The sequence below is a fragment of the Tachyglossus aculeatus genome, chromosome X1 (genome assembly GCF_015852505.1).
Source record: "Tachyglossus aculeatus isolate mTacAcu1 chromosome X1, mTacAcu1.pri, whole genome shotgun sequence".
In the NCBI taxonomy this organism is placed as follows: domain Eukaryota; kingdom Metazoa; phylum Chordata; class Mammalia; order Monotremata; family Tachyglossidae; genus Tachyglossus; species Tachyglossus aculeatus.
Window position 1 is genome coordinate 116,263,776 of NC_052101.1, and position 21,552 is coordinate 116,285,327.

Genomic DNA, 21,552 nt, shown 5'->3' on the forward strand with positions numbered 1-21,552 from the left:
CCTAGGCCTTGGAACCACCAGTCTGCTGGTTCTCCCCACCCCACCCAGGCATCTTACAAAAGGTCTCTCCCTCATCTGGAAATGGCAGCACAATTTGTTTTCCACTAGTTGCTAGACTCTAGCTTCCTCTTCCCCCCACCCGCCCCCCACCTCATTGTCCAGTTCCCCTTTTGCACTTTTATTTTCACAATTTGAGCAGCTTTCAATTTCCTGGGTTCCTGTCTGGACTTAGTCAGAGTTGCCGTCACAGTACAATGGACCTAGAAGGAACCTTAAGAGACTTTCCGGGGCAGACCAGGCCTCAGTCCCCTTACCTCCTAGCGGCCCAGTTAGCCTGAAGCTTCTCCCAGAGAAAAGCATCGTCATCCCAGAATTGGAGAGGTGGAAGTGTGGTCCAACCTCTGGAGCTCAGATCAGCCGGCACCATTCTTCTTGCTCCCCCCAGTTCCCTCCCACCCCCTGCCTCTCCAGTAAGTGGTTCAGCCCTCTATGCCTCCAGCCCCTTCCCCAGACACGCACAGGCCTTCTAGACCAAATAATCCAGGGGGCTGGGAAGCCGCAAAAACAAAGAATTGGTGAAAAGGAAGACCCTGTGTGGTTGGAAGACCATGACTGAATCCCTCCTTAGACTTCTCTTCCCCAGTCTGAATAATAAAATAAAAATAAAAATAAATAAATTATGGTACTTTTTGAGTGCTTACTATGTGCCAAGAACTGTCCTAAGCACTGGGATAGATACAATTTAATCAGGTTGGGCACAAGTCCCTGTCCCACGTGGGGCTCACACTCTTATCCCTGTTTTACAGATGAGGTAACTGAGGCACAGAGAAGTGAAGTGACTTGCCCAAGGTCACACAGCAGACACGTGGTCCCAGGCCCATGTTCTATCCACAGAGCCACGCTGCTTGACACTAAGCCATGTTACAGTTTTCTCCACATTTCTTTCTTGCCCTTTCATTCTCAACCAACGGGAAGGGGCTCCTGGGGAGGGAGAGGTGGGTGTCCATTCTGCTTCAGTCCTGTTGCTGCTGGAATTGGTGGAGCCATGTGTAAGGGTCTCTGGTGGCCCAGGAGGGAACCTTCTTTCCAGACTCTTGAGGCAGAGCTCTGTCTTATCGGCAGAGGAAGCATTTCCCCATTCATGAACTAACAGCTTCTTCCTTCCTTCCCAATTCCCCTACCTGACTCTATGTTCTGAGGGATCCACTTACCCTGGGTTAGAGCTCTCAAGCTGGAAACGAGGCAGCCGACGCCTGGAACGAAAAAGAAGGGAAAATCTTCAACAAATAGATTTTTTTAATGGTATTTGTTAAGCGCTTACTATGTGTCAGGCACTGCACTGAGCGCTGGGGTAGAAACAAGCTAACCGGGATGGACACATGTCCCATATGGGTTTACATTCTTCATCCCCATTTTGCAGATGAGGGAACTGAGGCACAGAGAAGTGAAGTGATTTGCCCAGGGTCACAGAGCAGACAAGTGGTAGAGCCGAAATTAGAACCCAGGCCCTCTGATTCCCAGATCCGGGGTCTTTCCACTAGGCCACGCTGCTTCCATACTTGGCATGGTCTTGTTGGGGGACTCTGGGGATTTTTTGCCATTTGGAGAAACTGGCGTCTGGGTCCTTTAGAAGCTTACACTCTTTGGGAAAGACAAAATGAGCAAACATATATGAAATGAGACAGAGACTCGCTGAGGCCGACTTTGTTGTATTGTACTCTCCCAAGTCTTTAATACAGTGTGCACAGAGTAAGTGCTCAATAAGTAGCATTGATTTATTGAAACACCTGGTTTTCCAGTGAGAGCAGACAAGTCATGAGAGGGCAATAGGTGCGGTCCCTCATGATTATAGGGGAAACTACTGAGAATGGACACACTATGAGCAGAACTTGGGCAAAGTTCATGGGTGGGTGGGAGGGCCTTTCACTGCACCATCCTTTTTCACAGACACCTCCACGGCAGCACTGTATGCAAGATGGCTGCCCTGGATCAGAACCAGCTTCAGCAAGAGTTTTCTTCGTTGTGCCATTTCCAGAGGGACCAGGGGAGCTGAGGGTGGAGTGGGAGGGGGCGGTGAGTAAGGTAAGATGCCCGGATGTCCTTGTTTCGACCAGATGGTCCTGGAATTTAGGGGGGTCTAACCCACCTTTCGCTTTAGGACATGGATATATCCTGAAGAATCTCAAGGACAAAATAAGGTCAATCAAGATGCCTGAGCAGCTCAGCCAATGGGAGGGGACCAGATAGGGAGGAAGATGTTTGTTCACTGTGACAGCATTTCCCTCCTGGGTAGGGGAGGAGGGGTCTGAGTGAAAGGAGGGGAAGGACAGAGGTGGGTGGCTGGAGCCGCCCTACAAACTCCAGAAGCAAAGAAAACAGTGGATTATTGCTCTTCATTCAGCTATCCCTAGTCCCTCACCCCTCACGCCTCTCTCTTCTTCTCACTTCTTGTCCCTCTCCCCCTTTGTCCCTTTCCCCCCTCCTCTTCCTTCTCTCCACGCCAGCTCTCTCTGCCCCTGCCCTTTCTTCTGGAGTCCCCTTCCTGGCCCACTGAAAAAAATAGCTTTCAGTCATTTCTCCCAGACCTCCTGGATCCTGCAGACGTTAGCTTTGCCATCTCTGGGGATTTTACCCCCAGTTCCTCTGTCCCGCACTGGTTTCCCTGCTGCCAAACAAAGGCTTGGGTGTCCCCGAGAGACACAAGATGGTGGAAGGAGTCTGGACGCAGCGACATTGAGGAAATGCTAGAGCTAGCTGAGCATTAGAAAATGGTACTTGGGATTTAGGGAAGTATTTAAAAAGAATTAGGGTATTTTTTTAAACACCTCCACACCCTTGCACTCTGCCCTCCTAATCTCTCACTGCACTCCGTGCCCCAGCAGGAACACGACTTGACAGAAACAAGAGAGCCTGAGCAGAGCTGGGCAAGTCACCTGCACTAGAACCAATTGCTCCGTGCAAGTTTCTTGGTCCTGAAGAATGAAAATAATAATAATAATTGTGGAATTTGCTAAGTGCTTACTATGTGTTAAGCACCGTACTAAGCACTGGGGTAGATAGAAGATCGTAACAATAATAATAATGGTGCTTGTTTAGCACTTACTACGTGCCAAGCACTATTCTAAGCACTGAGATAGGTACAAGTGAATCAGGTTGAACAAAGTCCCTGTCCCACATGGGGCTCACCGTCTTGATCCCTCTTTTACAGATGAGGGAACTGAGGCCCAGAGAAGTGAAGTGACTTGCCCAAGGTCACTCAGCAGACAGGTGGTGGAGCTAGGATTAGAACCCAGGTCCTCCTGTCTCCCAGGCCCGAGCTCCATCCACTAAGCCACGTTGCTTCAGGTCAGATGCAGGGTCACAGTCTAAGTCTCAAGACCGAGGCTCACCCAGTGTTCTTGTCAGGAGACTCCATCAGCAGCAGCAGTATCACTAAGGATGGCAAGAACTAGAGAAATAGTGTTGCCTAGTGGAAAGAGCCTGGGCCTGGGAGTTCTAATTCCAGCTCTATCTCTTACCGGCTGTGTGACTTTGGTGAAGTCACTTTACTTCTCTGGACCTCATTTTCCTCACCTGTAAAATTTTTTTCCCACCCGCTAAGAGTGCGAGCCTCATGTGGGATAAGACCTTGTCTAATCTTTTTATATTAGATCTTGCCATTATTATTATTAAAAGCACTGGGACAGTTCTAAGATTACGAGAGCGATTAGACTCAGCCAGCCACAGGGCTCATAATCTAAGAGGGAGAGCAGGTATCTTAGCCCATTTGTCAGATGAGGAAACTGAAGCATAGAGATGTCAAGCAACTAGCCCAAGGTGACCCAACAGGCCAGTGGCAGAGTTGGGATTAGAAGTGAAATCTCTTGACTCCCAGGACTAGGCTCTTTCCACTATGTCAAATAGCCGTGCTGAGGGAAAGAAAGAATAGTGGCTTCAAGGTGTAACGGCCCAAACCTAGCATTTTGTTGTTGTTGTTGTTGTTGTTGGATTTCTTTAAATGGCATTTGTTAAGTGCTTACTATATTCCAGGCACTGTACTAAGCCCTGAGGTAGATACAAGATAATCAGGCTGGACACAGTTCATGTCCCACATTGGGCTCACAGTCGTAATTCCCATTTTATAGATGAGGTAACTGAAGCACGGGAGAATTAAGTTACTTGACCAAGTTTCCACAGCAGAGAAGTGGCAAAGATGGGATTAGTTTAACTAGGAACTCCTGGTTCTTCTCAGGCCTTGAAGCGGGAAGTTGTTTAAGGAAACCTGGAGCTTCCCTCAGCATTCCCCTATCCACCACGGGATCGATAGGAATGAAATACTTGTAAACCTGGGAGTTCCTCCTGTAGGACTCCCATGTCATACAATCTCCCGAGATCCACGAGGGGCTGGACCCTGTTGGTCCACAGGGGAAACTAGGGTTCCCAGAGGTTAGGTGACTTGCTGAAGGAGGGCTAGCGTCAATACCAGGCCTAGATCATAGATTTCCTTCCACCCTCTGGGTCGATGATGCAGCCAACAATTGGGGTGTGTCCCCCAAATCATCAAATCGCCAAAATAATAAAGGTTCTCATTGAAACTTTCCTACCTCATTGATTTTCATTGTTCTCCACCTAGTTACCTTCAACTTATAAACCATCAGCTGTTATGAAACTAATTTAGAAAGGTGGGCCAGGTCTCAAAAACGTAGCCTCCTAATAACCAATGCCAAATACAACTGGGCATCAGTGCACTTGCTGGCCCTCCTCCCCCCTCCCGCCAAAAAAAAGGTATTTGTTAACTGCTCAGTAATGTGCCAAGCACTGTTATAAGCAATCAGTCATTTGATGGCATTTATTGAGTGCTTACTGTGTGCGGAACACTACTAAATGCTTGGGAATATACAAAACGAAACATTTGGCAGAAACAATTCCTGCCCACAATTACAGCCTGCAGAGGGAGGCAGACATTAAAATAGATTAAAGATTAGGAAAGTAATAGCATATAAGAATATTGATATATGTGTTGTGGGACTGTGGCAAATTTCAAAGTGTTCAAGGAGTACACAGCCAAGTGCATAGTTCACTCCTTTATTCATTCAACTGTATTTATTGAGTGCTTACTGTGTGTAAAGCTCTGTACTAAGCACTTGGGAGAGTACAGCATAACAACAATCAGACACTTTCCTGCCTACAGTGAGCTCACAGTCCAGAGGGGAAGACAGACATTAATATAAATAAATAAAAATAGATAAATAAATTACAGATTTATACATATGTGCTCTGGGGATCGGAGGGAGGATGGATGAAGGAGCAGGTAAGAGTGGCGCAGAAGGAAGTGGGAGAAGAGGAGACGAGGGCTTAGTCAGGGAGGCTTCATAGTTGGCACAGAAGGGAAGGTTAGTAGAGGAAATGACGTATTAGGCCTTTCTTATGCCCAGAAACATTATTTCTCCATCCTTAATGACTCCCATGTCCATTTCCTGGCCAGTTGTTACAGACATTTTACTCCTTTCTCAAACCCCCTACCCCCCCACCTCCCGAATCTCTTGCCCCTAATGACCTGGCAACTTACTTCATCAGCAAAATTGAAACCATCAAGCATGACGTAAAGCCTCCCCTGCTTCTCTCCAGTCCTCCCCTCCCCCTGCCCCTTCTTCAACTTTCCCATCTTTCCCAGCAGTATCTCAAGAGATCTCCTGCCTCCTCTCAAAATCTATCCCTTCCACCTGCTCCGACTCCAACCCTTTGCATGAAAACACTTGTCCCCTCCCTTCTTCCCTCCCTGACCCCCACCTTCAACTGTTCACTCTCAGATGGCTTTTTCTCCACTGCTATCAAACATACTCATGTCTCCCCTGTGTTAAAAAAAGCCTCCCTTGTCTCCACAAGTTCCTCCCATTATCTTCCCATCTCCCTCCTACCATTCCTCTCCAAACTCCTCGAGCAAGTTGTCTACACCCGCTTTCTCAAGTTCCTCTCCTTCAATTCTCTCCTTGACCCTCTCCAATCTGGTTTACACCCCCTTCACTCCACTGAAACCACCCTCTCAAAAGTCATCAATAATCTCCTTCTTGCCACATCCATCGGCCTCTACTGCATCCTAATCTTCCTTGACCTCTCAGCTGCCTTCAACACTGTCTTCTACCCCTTTCTCCTGGAAACATTATCCAATCTTGGCTTCACTGACACTGTCCTCTCGTGGTTCTTCTCTTATCTCTCTAGCCGCTCATTCTCAGTCTCTTTTGTGGGCTCCTCCTCTGCCTCCCTCCCCCTAACTGTGGGAGTCCCTCAGGGCTCAGTTCTGGGTCCCCTTCTATTGTCCATTTGCACCCACTCCCTTGGAGAATTATTAGCTCCCATGGCTTCAACTTCCATCTCTAAGTGGCTGAATCTCAAATCTACCTCTCCAGCCATGATCATTTTCTTTCTCTGCAGCCTCACATTTCCTCCTGTCTTCAGGACATCTCTACTTGGATATCCCACCGACACCTCAAACTTATCATGTCCAAAACACAACCCCTCATCTTCCCACCCAAACCCTGTCCTTCCACTGACTTTCTCATCACTGTAGACAGCACCACTATCCTCCCTCTCTCACAAGTCCGTAAACCTGGCCTTATCCTTGACTCATCTCTCTCATTTAACCTCAACATTCAATCTGTCACCAAATCCTGTCAGTTCAACCTTCGGCTTTTCCTCTCCACCAAACTGCTACCATGTCGATCCAAGCACTTACCCTATCCTGTCTTGGCTACTACATCAGCCTACTTGCTGACCTTCCTCCCTTCTGTCTATCCCTACTTCAGTCCATACTTCACTCTGCTGCCCAGGTCATTTTTTTACAAAACCATTCAGTCCCTGTTTCCCCACTCCTCAAGAACCTTCAGTGGTTGCCCATCCACCTCTGCATCAAGCAGAAATTCCTTACCCTTGGCCTTAAGACCCTCAATCACCTTGTCCCCCCATACCTCACCTCTCTGATTTCTTACTACAACCCAGCCTCCACACATCTTTCCTCTAATGCCAACCTACTCACATCATTCACATCTATCTCACAGCCAACCTCTCACCCACTTCCTGCCTCTGGCCTGGAACTCCCTCCCCCTTCATATCTGACAGACCATCACTCCCTACACCTTCAAAGCCTTATTAAAAGCACTTCTCCTCCAAAAGGCCTTCTCCGAGTAAATCCTCAGTTCTTCTCCTCCCACTTCCTTCTGCATCACCCTTGAACTTGAATTTACACCCTTTATTTACACCATCAGCCCCACAGCATCTATGTACATACCCACAATTTATTTATATTAATGTCAATCTCCCGACTAGATTGTAAGCATACTGGGAGCAGGGAACATGTCTACCAACTCTGTTACATTGTGCTCTCCCAAACAGGACAGTATTCTGCACATGGTAAATACTCAATAAATATGATTGATTGATTGAAAGGTCTCTTGGAGGGGATACGATTTTAGGATAGTTCTGAATATGTGGAGAGGGGTGGTCTGTTGGATATGAAGGGAGACCCAAGGGAGAACTTGGGCGAGGGGTTGGCAGTGAGGGAAACAAGATCAAGATAAAGATGGGAGGTTGATGTAAGAGGAGCGAATTGTGCAGGGTGGGTTGTAATAGGAGATGATCAAAGTAAGGGAAAAGGGAGAGAGCTGATTCAGTTTTTTATATCTGATGCTAAGGAATTTCTATTTAATTCTGAGAGGGATGGGCCACTATTGGAGGTTATGAGGAGTGGGGAGACTGAACGTTTCTTTTAGAAAAGTGATCCGGGCAGCAGAGTGAAGTTTGGATTGGAGTGGGTAGAGACAGGAGGCAGGGAGGTCAGCAAGGAGGCTGATGCAGTAGTCAAGATGGGAAATGATAAGTGCTTGGATCAATGTAGGAGCAATCTGGATTAAGAGGAAAGAACAGATTCTAGAGATGTGAAGGTAGAATCAACAGAATGTATGGGTTGAATGAGAAAAGAGTCGGGGATAATGCCAAGGTTACAGGCTTATGAGACAGGAAAGATGGTGGTGGTATTTACAGTGGTGTTTTGGACATGTTAAATCTGAGATGTTGGGGGGACACCCAAGTAGAGATGTCTTGAAGGCAGGAGGCGATGCAAGACTGCAGAGGAGAGAGATCAGGGCTGGAGAGTAGATTTGGGAATCATCTGCATAGAGATAATAGTTGAAGCCATGGAAGTGAATGAGCTCTCCAAGGGAGTGGGTGTAGATAGAGAATAGAAGGGGACCCAGAACTGAGGAATTCCCACATTTAGGGAATGTGAGGCAGAGGAAGAGCTCCTGAAAAAGACTGAGAAGTAACAGCCAGAGAGGAGGAAGGGGAACCAGGAAAAGACAGTGTCAGTGAAGTCAAGGTATCAGGCCCAACACAGTCCCTGTCCCACATGGGACTCCCAGTCTAAGTAGGAGTGAGAACAGGCATTGAATCCCCATTTTACAGGAGAGGAAACTGAGGCAGGGAAAAGTTAAGTGACAGTCACACAGCAAGCTGGGATTAGAACTCAGGGCCTCTCAGCTCTATCCCCCCTCCTCCTGGTTCCCAGAGCCAAAGACCAACACTCTCGCCCCATCCAAGAGTCCTACTCACCCAGAAGGAGCACAATGTGGCTGTCCTGCATTTTGCTGGCACGATTCTGGCTCTAGAAGGGAAGCTGTCCTCTCAATGGTTTTCTGTGGTGGCCAAGAAAGGAGTTGGGTAATGCTGCTTCGAGTGGGTGTCCTGGGGTCCTCTTTAGTGTATCTGGTCATCTGATGACTTTCTGTTGAGCAATAGGCCATTGGTTCTGGCCCCAAAATTTCCCTTCCTCCTCTCTGAAATAATTCTCTTCATCAAAAAAGGGGAAGTTGCTGGGAACGTGAGTTGTTGAAGAACAACCTAGAATGCAATCTCGGATTCATCGACGAGAAAAACAATGGTGTGAGAGAAAGCCATCCCAAGTAGGAAAAGCAGTGTGGTCTAGTGGAAAGAACATGGAACATGGAAGAACATGGGAGTCAGAGGACATGGGTTCTAATCCTGGCTCTGCCACTTACCCACTGTATGACCTTGAGCAAATCACTTCACTTCTCTGGGCCTCAGTTACCTCATCTATAAAATGGATTAAATCCTACTCTCTTAGACTGTGAACCCCATGTGGGCCAGGGACTATGTCCAACCTGATTATCTTGTATCTACCCCAGTGCTTAGTAAAGTGTTTGGTACATAGTAAGTGCTTTGCAAGTACCATAAAAAGAAATATGGTCAGGCTTTAAAATCATGTACAAAGCCATACTGGTTGGCCCCATGATCCAAGCAGCCCAAGACTGTCTTCAACAGCGGCACCAGGACTCTTGGAAGAAACGTGCTCTGGTGGCCTTCCTGGACCGCTGTCCTCACGGCGAAGGATGGACCAGTTAATCCCTAACTTTCCTTCTAGTAGCCTATGCACCCACTCATCCATAAATGTGTCTGTTTGTCGGTTGGTTTGCTTTGAACCTACCATCTTCCGTCTGTGTTGTGTCTCCTCACCCTGATCCCATCCCCTCTCAGCCTGCATCTCGCCATACTGAAAAGCGCTCATCTTTTCAGCCTGCCCTTGCCCTTCTAGGGTCCTTTTTCTAGCTGTTAGGTTCTTCTCAAGATACAGCAAATAGAGGCTCACACAGAATTCCAGAGGGATAGGAAGCACCATTTTGGAGGAGTGCACCATTTTGGAGGAGTAAAACTAGGCTTGGCCTGGCTTCCTCTGTCAGAAAGGAAGTATCTATGTCCTCACATCGCCATCAACTGTATAGATGGGGGCAGAGGGGAGGGGGGAGAACGAGGGGAAGAAACAAGCAGGGAACAGATAAGTTCCAGGAAAGAAGATCTGACCCATGACTTCCCTTCTCAAAGACAAATAGATCAGCCATCTCTAATACGGGACTGAGAATTATTGGTTATTGTTTGAAGGCCCAAACTGGCTATACTTGCCCAGGTTCCTACCTGCAACCCCTCTCATAGGTCCCAATTTGGTGGGGACACTGGAAGCTGTCACTCCACACCTTGGTTTCCAGCTGTGGATAAAGCTGTTGTTGTCATGCCCCTTCCCCACTAAATTGATTGGATTAGACTCCCAACCTTGCTCATTGCAGGACTCCACAAGACCTAAGAGATTCCCAGTAGAACTGCAAACACTTAAGATTGGATCTTGAGAAGCAATGAAGCATAGCAGAAAGAGCCTGGGCCTGGGAATCAGAGGACCTAGGTCCTAATCCTGTTTCTGCCACTTTTCTGCTGTGTGACCTTGGGTAAGTCATTTAACTTCTCTGGGGCTCAATTTCCTCATCTGTAAAACAGGGATTCAATAATTGTTCCCCCTTTGCCTTGGGCTGTGAGCCCAGGGGGAACAGGGACTGTAACCAATCTGATTAACTTGTATTTGCCTCAGCACTTAGGACAGTGCTTGGTACACAGTAACTGCCTAACAAGTGCAATTATCATCATCATAGGAAGCATTTAACAGATATCACATTTATTATTATTTAATATCTTTCTGGCCAGTTCACTCTTCAAAGCTGCCAGTCCTACTCTTGTTCTACTTGGTCTTCCCCAACGGCCCTGTACCCTTATCACCCCCACATTCACAGTAAGAAGTTGACATCTACTCCCCCCGCCACCACCACACCTGCCCCAAATGACCTTCCTTCCATCTAGCATCATTCTGGCTACCACGTTGAGGCTTCCAGAATGAGAAAAACATCATGGCCTAGTGGGCCTCGGTCTAGATAGGAGGCACTCTGGATTTTAGAAGACAAAGACGGTGGGGGCCAGCAGCTCTCTGAAGCTCCCCTGCCCCCCAGCCCCTCATGGATCCTTTTCACGTGGCCCCAGTCATGCTTCCCATGGGGTTCTTGGCTCTAGGCTAGCTATCCCTCTAAGCTTGATGATCCTTTTTGATATCAATCAAACTTCTCCAGTAGGCATGTGGGCATTTGCTTGACAGACTATGGATTGAGATGCACTTATTGTATTACCCTTTTTTAGTGAGGATGGGAGTACCAACCCCCAGAAAATCTGACCATGGTAGCCCCACCCAGTAGTCTAGCATCGTGGAAATTTGCTCAGTTTACTGGGTTGAGATATCCAATCCTCATCAAAGGGAACTTGGGGCTGGGCTTCGGGGTCTCCCCCGTAACAAAGGGGGAAAACAGAGGGCAGGCTGCTACACTCTCTCTCTCTCTCTCTCTCACCACCCTCCTTCTCACCCATCTGAGCAGCCTCTAAGTGCTCTGAGAGAACTGCTTATGAATCTTCACTTAGACTTTTCCACTGACAGCAAATATTCCCAAAATGTCTTATTTGTGCAAAGTAACAATAATAATAACAATTGTGGTATTTGTTAAGCACCTACTATGTGCCAAGGACTGTACTAAGCAATGGGGTAGAAACAAGATCATCAGGTCCCACATGGGGCTCACAGTCTAAGTAGGAGGGAGAACAGGTATTGAATCCCCATTCTGCAGATGAGAGAACTGAGGTACAAAGAAGTTAAGTGACTTGCCCAAGGTGACACAGCAGGCATGTGGTGGAGCCAGGATTAGAACCCAGGTCCTCTGACTCCCAGTCCCGTGCTCTTTCCACTAGGCCACACTGTTCACTGCTTCTCAAAGTACAGAGATAGTTTCTACCAACATTTGTGGTACCATGCCATACCATACCATGCGGTGGAATCGTGTGAAGATAGATATGCCCCATATCGCCCAGGCAGCTCGTCTCTCCAAAAATCCCTCAACACAGCTTTCCACGGTTCCTCCTCTTCTCTCATTCTTGCTGAGATGGGGGGACCCTCAGGCCTCTGTCCTGGACCCTCTGCTCTCCCCTCTACTCCCTCTTTCTGGTGGGGTCAGCTGCTGTCAAGGTTTCTTCTACCTCCCGTCTCCAGTGGGTGACTTCTACATCACCCACCCTGATGTCTTCCTCTTGCTTCAGTTTCAGGTCACATCCTGTCCACTCGTGGTGCTCTGGCCTTGCCAGCTCCACGCCACCACACCCAGAGAGCCCTAGAGCTCCTCCACTTTCTTCTTCAGTGTCCAGTCATTGGAACCACGTCAGCATTTCCAAAGCCCATGTACTGGCCAGCGAGGGACACTGGGTGTGTGTGGTGAGAGGGAGGAAGGCAGGGAGTGGGGGTGGGGGTGTAGAATGGGAGTACTCTGACCCTGCGAGTTGAACCCAGTGAGACACATCTGAAGACTCCCAGGTGGACACACAGGCTTTGGCCCTGACGGCCCTCTCCTACCCCCGCCCCAGAAGATGCCCTTGACTTCACTACAGGTTCAGCTGCTCATTGCAGAATGGGCTTTCGCTAGTTAGAAAACGGGGCTGTAGGGAGGAGGTGGGGCGGGATACTCCAGACTCATCTCTCTTGTCCTGTTCAACTCCCAGGACAGTGACCTCTCCTGAAGGAGCCCCAATGTGGGGAAGGAGAGGGAAAGGAGATCAAGATCTTGATCTTCTTTTCAATTTCTTGCCATAATAGAAGAGAGAACTTCTCATCTTTCCCCCACAGCCCCACCACTGCCCAACTTCCCCGTGAGTACGGACAGCATTAACCACTTGCCCTGGAAATCTCGGGGGACGCCTCAGGCTAATCTCCGCCACCTCATTGTCTTGTATCCCAGATGAAATCCAAACTCTTCAAAGCAGGCTCTGCCCTTCCTCTTTGCTCTCATCCAAGGAGAAGCCCACACATTCCAGTTCACCCAACTCTGTCTTCTTGCCACCCTTGCCCCTCTCCCTCCTCAGTGGCTCAACTGTCCCATACATTGATCATGGTACCACTTCCCTTCTTATCAATCAATGGTACGACCTAGTGGAAAGAGAATGGGCACTTAACTTCCCTGAGCCTCAGTTCTCTCATCTGCAAAATTGGCATATCCTTTCCTCTTCTCCCACTCCCTTCTGCATCTCCCTGACTTGCTGTCTTTATTCATGCCCCCACCCTACAGTGCTTATGTACATATCTGTAATTTATTTATTTGTATTAATGTCCGTCTCCCCCTCTAGGCTGTAAGCTAGTTACGGGCAGGGAATGTGTCTGTTTACTGTTATTTGGTACTTTCCCAAGCTCTTCGTACAGTGCTCTGTACACACTAAGCACTCAATACATACCACTGATGGAAGACTGAGTGCTTACTGTGTGCAGAGCACCGTACTAAGCGCTTGGGAGAGTACATTCATTCATTCATTCAATCGTATTTATTGAGCACTTACTGTGTGCAGAGCACTGTACTAAGCACTTGGGAAGTACAAGTTGGTAACATATAGAGATGGTCCCTACCCAACAACGGGCTCACAGTCTAGAGTACAATGCAAATAGAGTTGGTAGACATGTTCCTTGCCCTAGAGGAGCTTACAATATAGTGGGGGAGTGTTGTCTGCCAGCAAACTTGGCATGACTGATTTCGTCTTGTGCATACCAACAGTAACCCTCCAACTTTGTGCAGACCAAAAGTACTCCAGTGTGTAAAGCTTCATTAACCAAAGTGGCTTCTCTCTGTCTGAGTTGTCCCCATCCTGTGCTGACCATTATCTCCTGATGGCATCCTGTTAACAGGGATTTTGACATTATTCATTCATTCATTCATTCAATCGTATTTATTGAGCGCTTACTGTGTGCAGAGCTCTGTACTAAGCGCTTGGGAAGTACAAGTTGGCAACATATAGAGACGGTCCCTACCCAACAGCGGGCTCACAGTCTAGAAGGGGGAGACAGACAACAAAACTAAGCATATTAACAAAATAAAATAAATAGAATAAATATGTACAAGTAAAATAAATAAATAGAGTAATAAATACATACAAACATACATACATATATACAGGTGCTGTGGGGAGGGGAAGGAGGTAAGGCGGGGGGAGGGGGAGGGGGAGGAGGGGGAGAGGAAGGAGGGGGCATTAACCAAACCATGACAAACAAAGGGTTGTAATTTAACTCAGGATCTAGGGATGCCAAGGTTTCACCTGCGGCAGGTGTGTGGGAATCCTTTGTGTAGCTCAGATTAGTAACCAAATAAAAGAGGAAGAAGTGGCTGGGATCGGGGCTGCTTGCCACTCGTACCTCTCAGGAGGTGAACGGGCAGGTAGTCAACCTTCCTACCTTTCCTGCTCTAGCTGAACTCATGTCTCCAAGTGCTTAGAACAGTGCTTTGCACATAGTAAGCACTTAACAAATACCATCATTATTATTTTTCCTATCTGTGTCACCACCTTGGGTTCTCGAACCCCGCAGCCGATTTATACCGGTTAACTTATTTTGCACCCTAGTTTTTGATAACAGGGAGACAGACATTAATGTAAATGACAGGTAGGGGAAACAGCAGAGTATAAAGATATGTGGCTGTGTGGATGTGGTGGGGAGGGGGTAGTGGTGTGAAGGTAGGGGTGAGGTAACTATCAAAGTGCTTAAGGGGAACAGACCTGAGTGCAAAGGTGATGCAGAAGGTCTGGCAGGTATGAGTGAGAAGGAAGCTCGAGGTCTCGGGGGCAAGGAGAGCAGGGAGTCAGAAGTGGATAAGGGCAGAAAAGTCAGAAGTCAGAGTCAGAAGTGGATAAGGTGAGAGTGAGGCACAGCCAGAGGATGGATTTGAGGGGAGGGAGGTGTGTGAACAGGGAAGTAGGGGGTGAGGCGAGCCACCAAACAAAACTTCGTGGACAGCCTTAAAGCCTAAGTAGGCTTGCTTGATGTGGAGGGAGGTGGGTAACCACTGTAGGGATTTGGGAAGAGGGAAACGTTTGCTAAGGCATGCTTAATGTGGAAGGAGGTGGGTAACCACTGTAGGGATTTGGGAAGAGGGGAAAGTTTGCTAAGACATGCTTTGGGAAAATTATAATAATAATTATGGTACTTGTTAAGCACTAACATGTTAATCAGGTTGGACACAGTCCCTGTCCCACATGGGACTCCCACTCTAAATCCCCATTTTACTGATGAGGTAAATGAAGCCCAGGGAAATTAAGTGACTTGCCCAAGGTCACAGAGCAGACAAATGGCAGAGCCAGGATTAGAACCCAGGTCCTTCTGAATTCCAGACCCATGCTTTATCCATTATGCTATGCTGCTTCCAGCAGCTGTGTGGACTATGGATACTATAAGGAGAAGTCGAAAGTAGGGAGACTAGCAGAAAGGCTGACACAGTAGTTCAATCTTGACACGCCGAGTGCTTGAACCAGGGCAGAGGCTGTATGGGTGGAAAGGAAAGGGAGGATCTGTGAAATCAATCAATCAATCAATCGTATTTATTGTGCGCTTACTGTGTGCAGAGCACTGTACTAAGCGCTTGGGAAGTACAAGTTGGAAATGAGAAAGGGCAGCGAGGAGTCGTGGATGTAAATTGAGAAGCAGTGTGGTCTAGTGGCTAAGGCCCAAGTCTAAGAGTCAAAGGATCTGGGTTCTAACCCTGGCTCCCCAGCCATCTGCTCTGTGACCTTGGGCAAGTCACTTAACTTCTCTGTGCCTCAGTTCTCTCATCTGTAAAATGGGGATTAAGACTACGAGTCCCACATGAGACATGGACTGTGTCCAACCTGATTAGCTTGTATTTACCCCAGCGCTTAGTGCAGTGCCTGGCACATAGTAAGTGCTTAACAAATACCATTTTTTTAAAAAAGGAGAGGGTCTGGGAGGGAAGTTAAGAAGTTAGGCTTTGGGCATGTGGAGTTGGAGGTGTTGGCAGTGCAGTCCCATAAACACGTACCGGAGGCAAGCGGAGAGGCAGGATTGTCTCACGGGGAGAGGTCAAAGCTAGAGAGGTAGATTTGTGAGTCAATAATAATGGTATTTATCCAGGGCTTACTCTGGGCTAAGCATTAGGGTAAGTACAAGATCATCAGGTCAGACACAGTCTATGTTCCCCACAGTCTAAGGGGGAAGGAGAACAGGTATCATATCCCCATTTTGCAGATGAGGAAACTGAGGTTCAGAGAAGTTCAGTGACTTCCCTAGTCCCGACAACCAATAAGTGGAGGAACAGGGTTTAAAACCCAGGTCCTCTGGCTCCCAGTCCCTTGCTTTTTCCACTAGGGCAAACAGCTTCTGCCTCACCAAAATCTCCTTGATTATAAGGGGTTCAACAGCAAGGTCAGCTAGGGCAGAAAAGGGCCCAGTTGAGGAGAGGAATGAAACAGACAGAGGCAGTGTGGTGCTTGGAAAGTTCTCTCGGAAGCAGAGAATGACTCAGTTATTTTATTCCCTATTTTTGTCTAAAGCATTTCTTTTTTTTCACATTCTAATTGGACAAAAATGTTCTAGTCTGCCATTCATTCATTCATTCAATCGTATTTATTGAGTGCTTACTGTGTGCAGAGCACTGTACTAAGCACTTGGGAAGTACAAGTTGGCAACATATAGAGACGGGCCCTACCCAACAACAGGCTCACAGTCTAGAAGGGGGAGACAGACAACAAAACAAAACATGTGGACAGGTGTCAAGTCATCAGAATAAATAGAAGTAAAGCTAGATGCGCATCATTAACAAAATAAATAGAATAGTAAATATGTACAAGTAAAATAGATGGAGTAATAAATCTGTACAAACATATATACAGGTGCTGTGGGGAGGGGAAGGAGGTAGGGCGGGGGGTTGGGGAGGGGGAGAGGAAAAAGGGGGCTCAGTCTGGGAAGGCCTCCTGGAAGAGGTGAGCTCTTCCCCTTGGCACAGCAAAGGAAAATGACAACAGTGGGTCAGGGCCAGCTCAGGGCAACTGGAAGTGCAAGTGGAGGCCTAGGCGCTGGCCCATGCACCTGGGCAATGGAGTCAGGCAGGTGGGGAGGGGTTGATTGTTGGGAGAATAAAGAACCAAAGATGGAAAATTCCTCTGGCCCTGCCAGGTACCGTCCTGTTTCTTCCTTCAGTGTCCCTTGAGCAACTGTCAGTGTTTCACTAGCATCAATCCAACACCCACACGGAACACCCTTTTTTAAAAATTTCCTCACCTTGGAACTTATGTATCAGTGTGCATTTTTGTTTGTTCATTTGTTTACTCAATTACTTATTCGGCTACTTCATCTTGATCTCTCTAGTCTACTGCCTGCCTACTACTGCCGGCAGTTCTTACTCTTGTTTCCACTCTTTGTCTTCCCCATTAGAGTGTAAGCTCTTTGAGGGTAGGGAATGGATCAGAAACAATATAGCCTGTTGGAAAGCGCTCAGGATGAGGGGAGTCAAGAGAGCTGATATTATTATTAATATTCTCTAGCTGATCCTCCAAGCATCCTGTTGCCCCTGATGGAGACAGAATAACCAATAATAGCATTTCTTTTGGAAAATACCTGTGTGTGTGTGTGTCTGTGTCTGTGTGTGTTGGGTAATTAGCATCCTCCCTGATGCTCCCTCAAGGAGTGGCAGAAAGTTGTATGGGGAGAATTAGCCCAGTGAAGCTTCAGGAAGCTTCAGGAAGGAGTGGCAGAGGTGGGGAATGGAGAAATGGGGAGCAGGGGAAGGAAAAGGCTAACAGAGCCAGGTTTACTCCTGCTGAGTCTCTCATGAGTCCTGCAGCCAGTTCTCCCTCACTCCCCTTGGCTGGCTCCTTCCAACTGCTTCTCCTGCCACCCCACACAACCTCTGCCTCCTCCAGGTCTCCCCATCAATCAATCAATCACATTTATTGAGTGCTTACTGTGGGCAGAGCACCGCACTGAGCGCTTGGAAGAGTACAATACTACAGAGTTAATAATAATAATAAGTGTGGTACTTGATAAGTGCTTACTATGTGCCAAGCATGGGGGTAGATACAAGCAAATTGGGTTGAACACAGTTCCTGTCCCACATGGGGCTCACGGTCTCAATCCCCATTTCCAGATGAGGGAACTGAGGCACTGAGAAGCGAAGTGAATTGCCCTAGGTCACACAGCAGACAAGTAGCGGAGCGGGATTAGAACCCATGACCTTCTAACTCCCAGGCCCGTGTTCTATCCACTACGCCATGCCGCTTCTATAGTTGTTAGATAGGTTCCCTGCCCACAAGGAGCTTACAGTCTAGAGGACTGTCACTTGTCATCCTGTCACTTCATAGGGTCCAGAGTTTAGAACTTGGACTGGAGCCTGGTGGGAGAAATTAGAAGCCATCTGGGACACCTGGAGGAGGTGGCTGAGGTGTCGGGAAATGGTGGCGAGACTGGCAAAGACTGCAGAGGACAAAGACCCTCCCACCCCCAACCCCAGACTTCCAGCAAGCTGGACCTCTCCAGCAACTCTCCAGCCTGGACCCCCACCTCTTCCCCAATAGCAAACACTTACCCAAGAATAAATGGATTATTTGTGTTTAAATGGGAATCTGGGAGTGGTTATCAAAACTCTAGCAAGTCAGGGGCAGAGAGAGAACACAGCTCTCTTCTGATTCTCCTCCCCCTGCCACTCCCTGTACCTCAGGAGAGTGACACTCTCCCATCTGGTCCCCAAATGTCAGGCTAAGGCTCCTGGGCTCCCCCCGAGCTCCAGCACAAAGAACTTGTTTCATTTATTCCCACTTGTCGATGGGCCTGGGCTTACCCTGCCCTCGGGAATATACTGTGGAGGAAAGAGGTAGAAATACTCCTAGCAGGACCTGGAGAGAAGACCTCTCCAGTTTTACAGAGAGTGGAGTTGAGAAGGGATGAACAAGTGGCAAGGGCTCAGAAACAGGAGAGTGGAGAGAGGAGCAGGACAGAGGGTGGGCCTGGACAGAGACCCTGACAGGTGAAGTCTGTTCACATGGGAGACAGGCAAGCGCAGGAGGGACCTCCATCTCCCCAGAATAAGGTTCCAGCCAACCAACTACACTTTGCTCAACCCCGTCTTTGAAAACTAAGTGAACTTGTGCATGGGGGTCACTGCTGGCTGAGCCCATCCCACGTTGTGAAATCACAACACCCAATTTGTTACAAGCAGTATGGGTCAAAGTTGTTCACCATTTCAGGAACTTCTCAGGGCTTGGAGAACCTGAGATTCCTGCCAGCTCAGTTCTTTCTCTTTCGCTCAGTTCTGTTAGGAGTCACCGGTTCTTCTGGGTTCAATACCCTCCTTATCTCACAAGCTCATAATCTTGACATTGTCCAGGACTCCCCTCTCTCATTCAACCTACATATTCAAGCTGTTACCATATCCCCTCGGTTCAACCTTTACAACATTGCTAAAATCCACCCTTTCCTCTCCAACCAAACTGCTACCACATTAGTCCAAGCACTTATCCTATCCTCCTTGATTTTCACATCTGTCTCCTCACTGACCTCCCTGCCTCCTGTCTCTCCCCAGTCCAGTCCATACTTCACTCTGCTTCCCAGATCATTTTTCCCACAAAATAAATCAATTAATCAATCGTATTTATTGAGCGCTTCCTGTGTGCAGAGCACTGTACTAAGCGCTTGGGAAGTACAAGTTGGCAACATATAGAGACAGTCCCTACCCAACAGTGGGCTCACAGTCTAGAAGGGGGAGACAGAGTACAAAACCAAACATATTAACAAAATAAAATAAATAGAATAGATATGTACAAGTAAAATAAATAAAGTAATAAATATGTACAAACGTATATACATATATACAGGTGCTGTGAGGAAGGGAATGAGGTAAGATGGGGGGATGGAGAGGGGGACGAGGGGGAGAGGAAGGAGGGGGCTCAGTCTGGGAAGGCCTCCTGGAGGAGGTGAGCTCTCAGTAGGGCTTTGAAGGGAGGAAGAGAGCTAGCTTGGCGGATGTGCAGAGGGAGGGCATTCCAGGCCAGGGGGATGACATGGGCCGTGGGTCGATGGCGGGACAGGCGAGAACGAGGCACGGTGAGGAGATTAGTGGCAGAGGAGTGGAGGGTGCGGGCTGGGCTGGAGAAGGAGAGAAGGGAGGTGAGGTAGGAGGGGGCGAGGTGATGGAGAGCCTTGAAGCCGAGGGTGAGGAGTTTTTGCCTGATGGGTAGGTTGATTGGTAGCCACTGGAGATTTTTGAGGAGGGGAGTAACATGCCCAGAGCGTTTCTGGACAAAGACGATCCGGGCAGCGGTATGAAGTATGGATTGAAGTGGGGAGAGATACAGGAGGATGGGAGATCGGAGAGGAGGCTGATGCAGTAATCTAACTCCTCTAACACCAACCTACTCACTGTACCTTGATCTCATCTCCCTCAGGACTTACCCCTAGCCCATGACCTCCCTTTGGCCTAGAACTTCCCCCCCCGCCCCTTCATATCCAACAGACCACCACTCTCCCCATCTTCAAAGCCTTTTTAAAATCATATTCTCTCCAAAAGTCCTGTTCCAACTAAGCCCTCAATTCCCCTATTCCCTCTCCCTTCCTCCTCAGCTATGCACTTGTATTTGTCCCCTTTAAGCACTTCATATTCACCCCACCCTCCTCCCCACAGCACTTCTGTACATGTCCTTAATTTGTAGACTGAAAACTCCTTGTAGGCAATGAACTTGTCTACTGACTCTGTTGTACATTCCCAAGTGCTTAGTATGGTGTTCTGCATACAGTAGCTAGTCAATAAATACCATTGATTGATTGATGGATGGATGGATTGGGTTCTCCAGGGCCAGTGGGGACCGAGCTGCCTTCTCCTTGAAAGACCTGTTTGGGCCAGTAAATAGGGGAACTAGCAGATAGCTAGAAAACTCAGCAACATCTCCCCTGACTTCTTCTCACAGAGCTAGGAAAAGAAAGCCACAAAAATTATGCCAAACCACAAGGAGTGCCCAGGGCTCCCCTCTTGCTGATCCAGTGGAGACGGGAGAGTGAGTGGCAAGGGACAGACAGTTCAGAAGCTTGCTTGGAACAAAAAGCGCGAGCTAGGGGAAATCAGGAGAAGAGAGTGAGGTCCTAAGCCTTGGAGTCGATGAACCCCATTAAAGTGAAAGCTCCTTGTGGTCAGGGAATGTGTGCTTGCTTCTGTTGGACTTCATAAGCCTAGTGCAAGGCAGCGCATCCCGTCAGCCCTCAATAAACACCATCACTACAGTGCTACATAATAATTATGGTATTTGTTCAGCACTTACTATGTGCCAAGCACCGTACTAAGCACTGGGGTAAATACAAGATAATCTGTTGAAACACAGTCCCTGTTCCAGGTGGGGCTCAGAGTCTAAGGAGGAGGGAAAACAGGTATTGAATCCCTGTTTTCCAGATGAGGAAACTGAGGCATGGCAAAGTTGAGAGACTTGCCCAAACAGCAGGCAAGTGGCAGAGTAGGAATCAGAACCCAAGTCCCTTGAGTCCATGGCCCGTGCTTTTTCCACTAGGTCATGCTGCTTCTCATGGTCAGGGATTTGTTATTTTATGTGAGAAACAATTAATGGGGGGAGGGATGCTGGTGATTTTTGAGGAGGGTCATGATGGGTTAAAAATCTTAAGGGGGAAGGGGTGCTGGTGATTTTTAAGGCGGAGCATGATGTGTGGAAGTGTTAAAAACATGTCACATGCAACTGGTAATATAGACTGAAGAGGGGACAGGCTATGGTCAGGGGAAAGAATAAGGAGGTGGGACACCATAGCCTCTGGCCCCAACCGTCATCCCTCTCCTGACTCGATTGCTTAACCAGCCTCCTTTCTGGCCTCCCGGTCTTCAGCATCTC

The 21,552-nt window shown here is 48.0% G+C and overlaps 1 protein-coding gene across 1 annotated transcript in view; it reads right to left on the bottom strand.

The window, feature by feature from the left end:
• ADGRE1 (adhesion G protein-coupled receptor E1) overlaps positions 1-8,614 on the bottom strand; it is a 40,128-nt gene extending 31,514 nt beyond the window's left edge. Inside the window, exons 1-4 of the mRNA XM_038771778.1 lie at positions 8,584-8,614; positions 2,147-2,152; positions 1,933-2,049; positions 1,212-1,253 (exon numbers count right to left, since the gene is read on the bottom strand). Of these exons, the coding sequence (XP_038627706.1) occupies positions 1,212-1,253; positions 1,933-2,049; positions 2,147-2,152; positions 8,584-8,614 (196 nt within the window). The remainder of the gene's footprint in view (positions 1-1,211; positions 1,254-1,932; positions 2,050-2,146; positions 2,153-8,583) is intronic.
• Between the last annotated feature and the right edge of the window lie 12,938 nt (positions 8,615-21,552).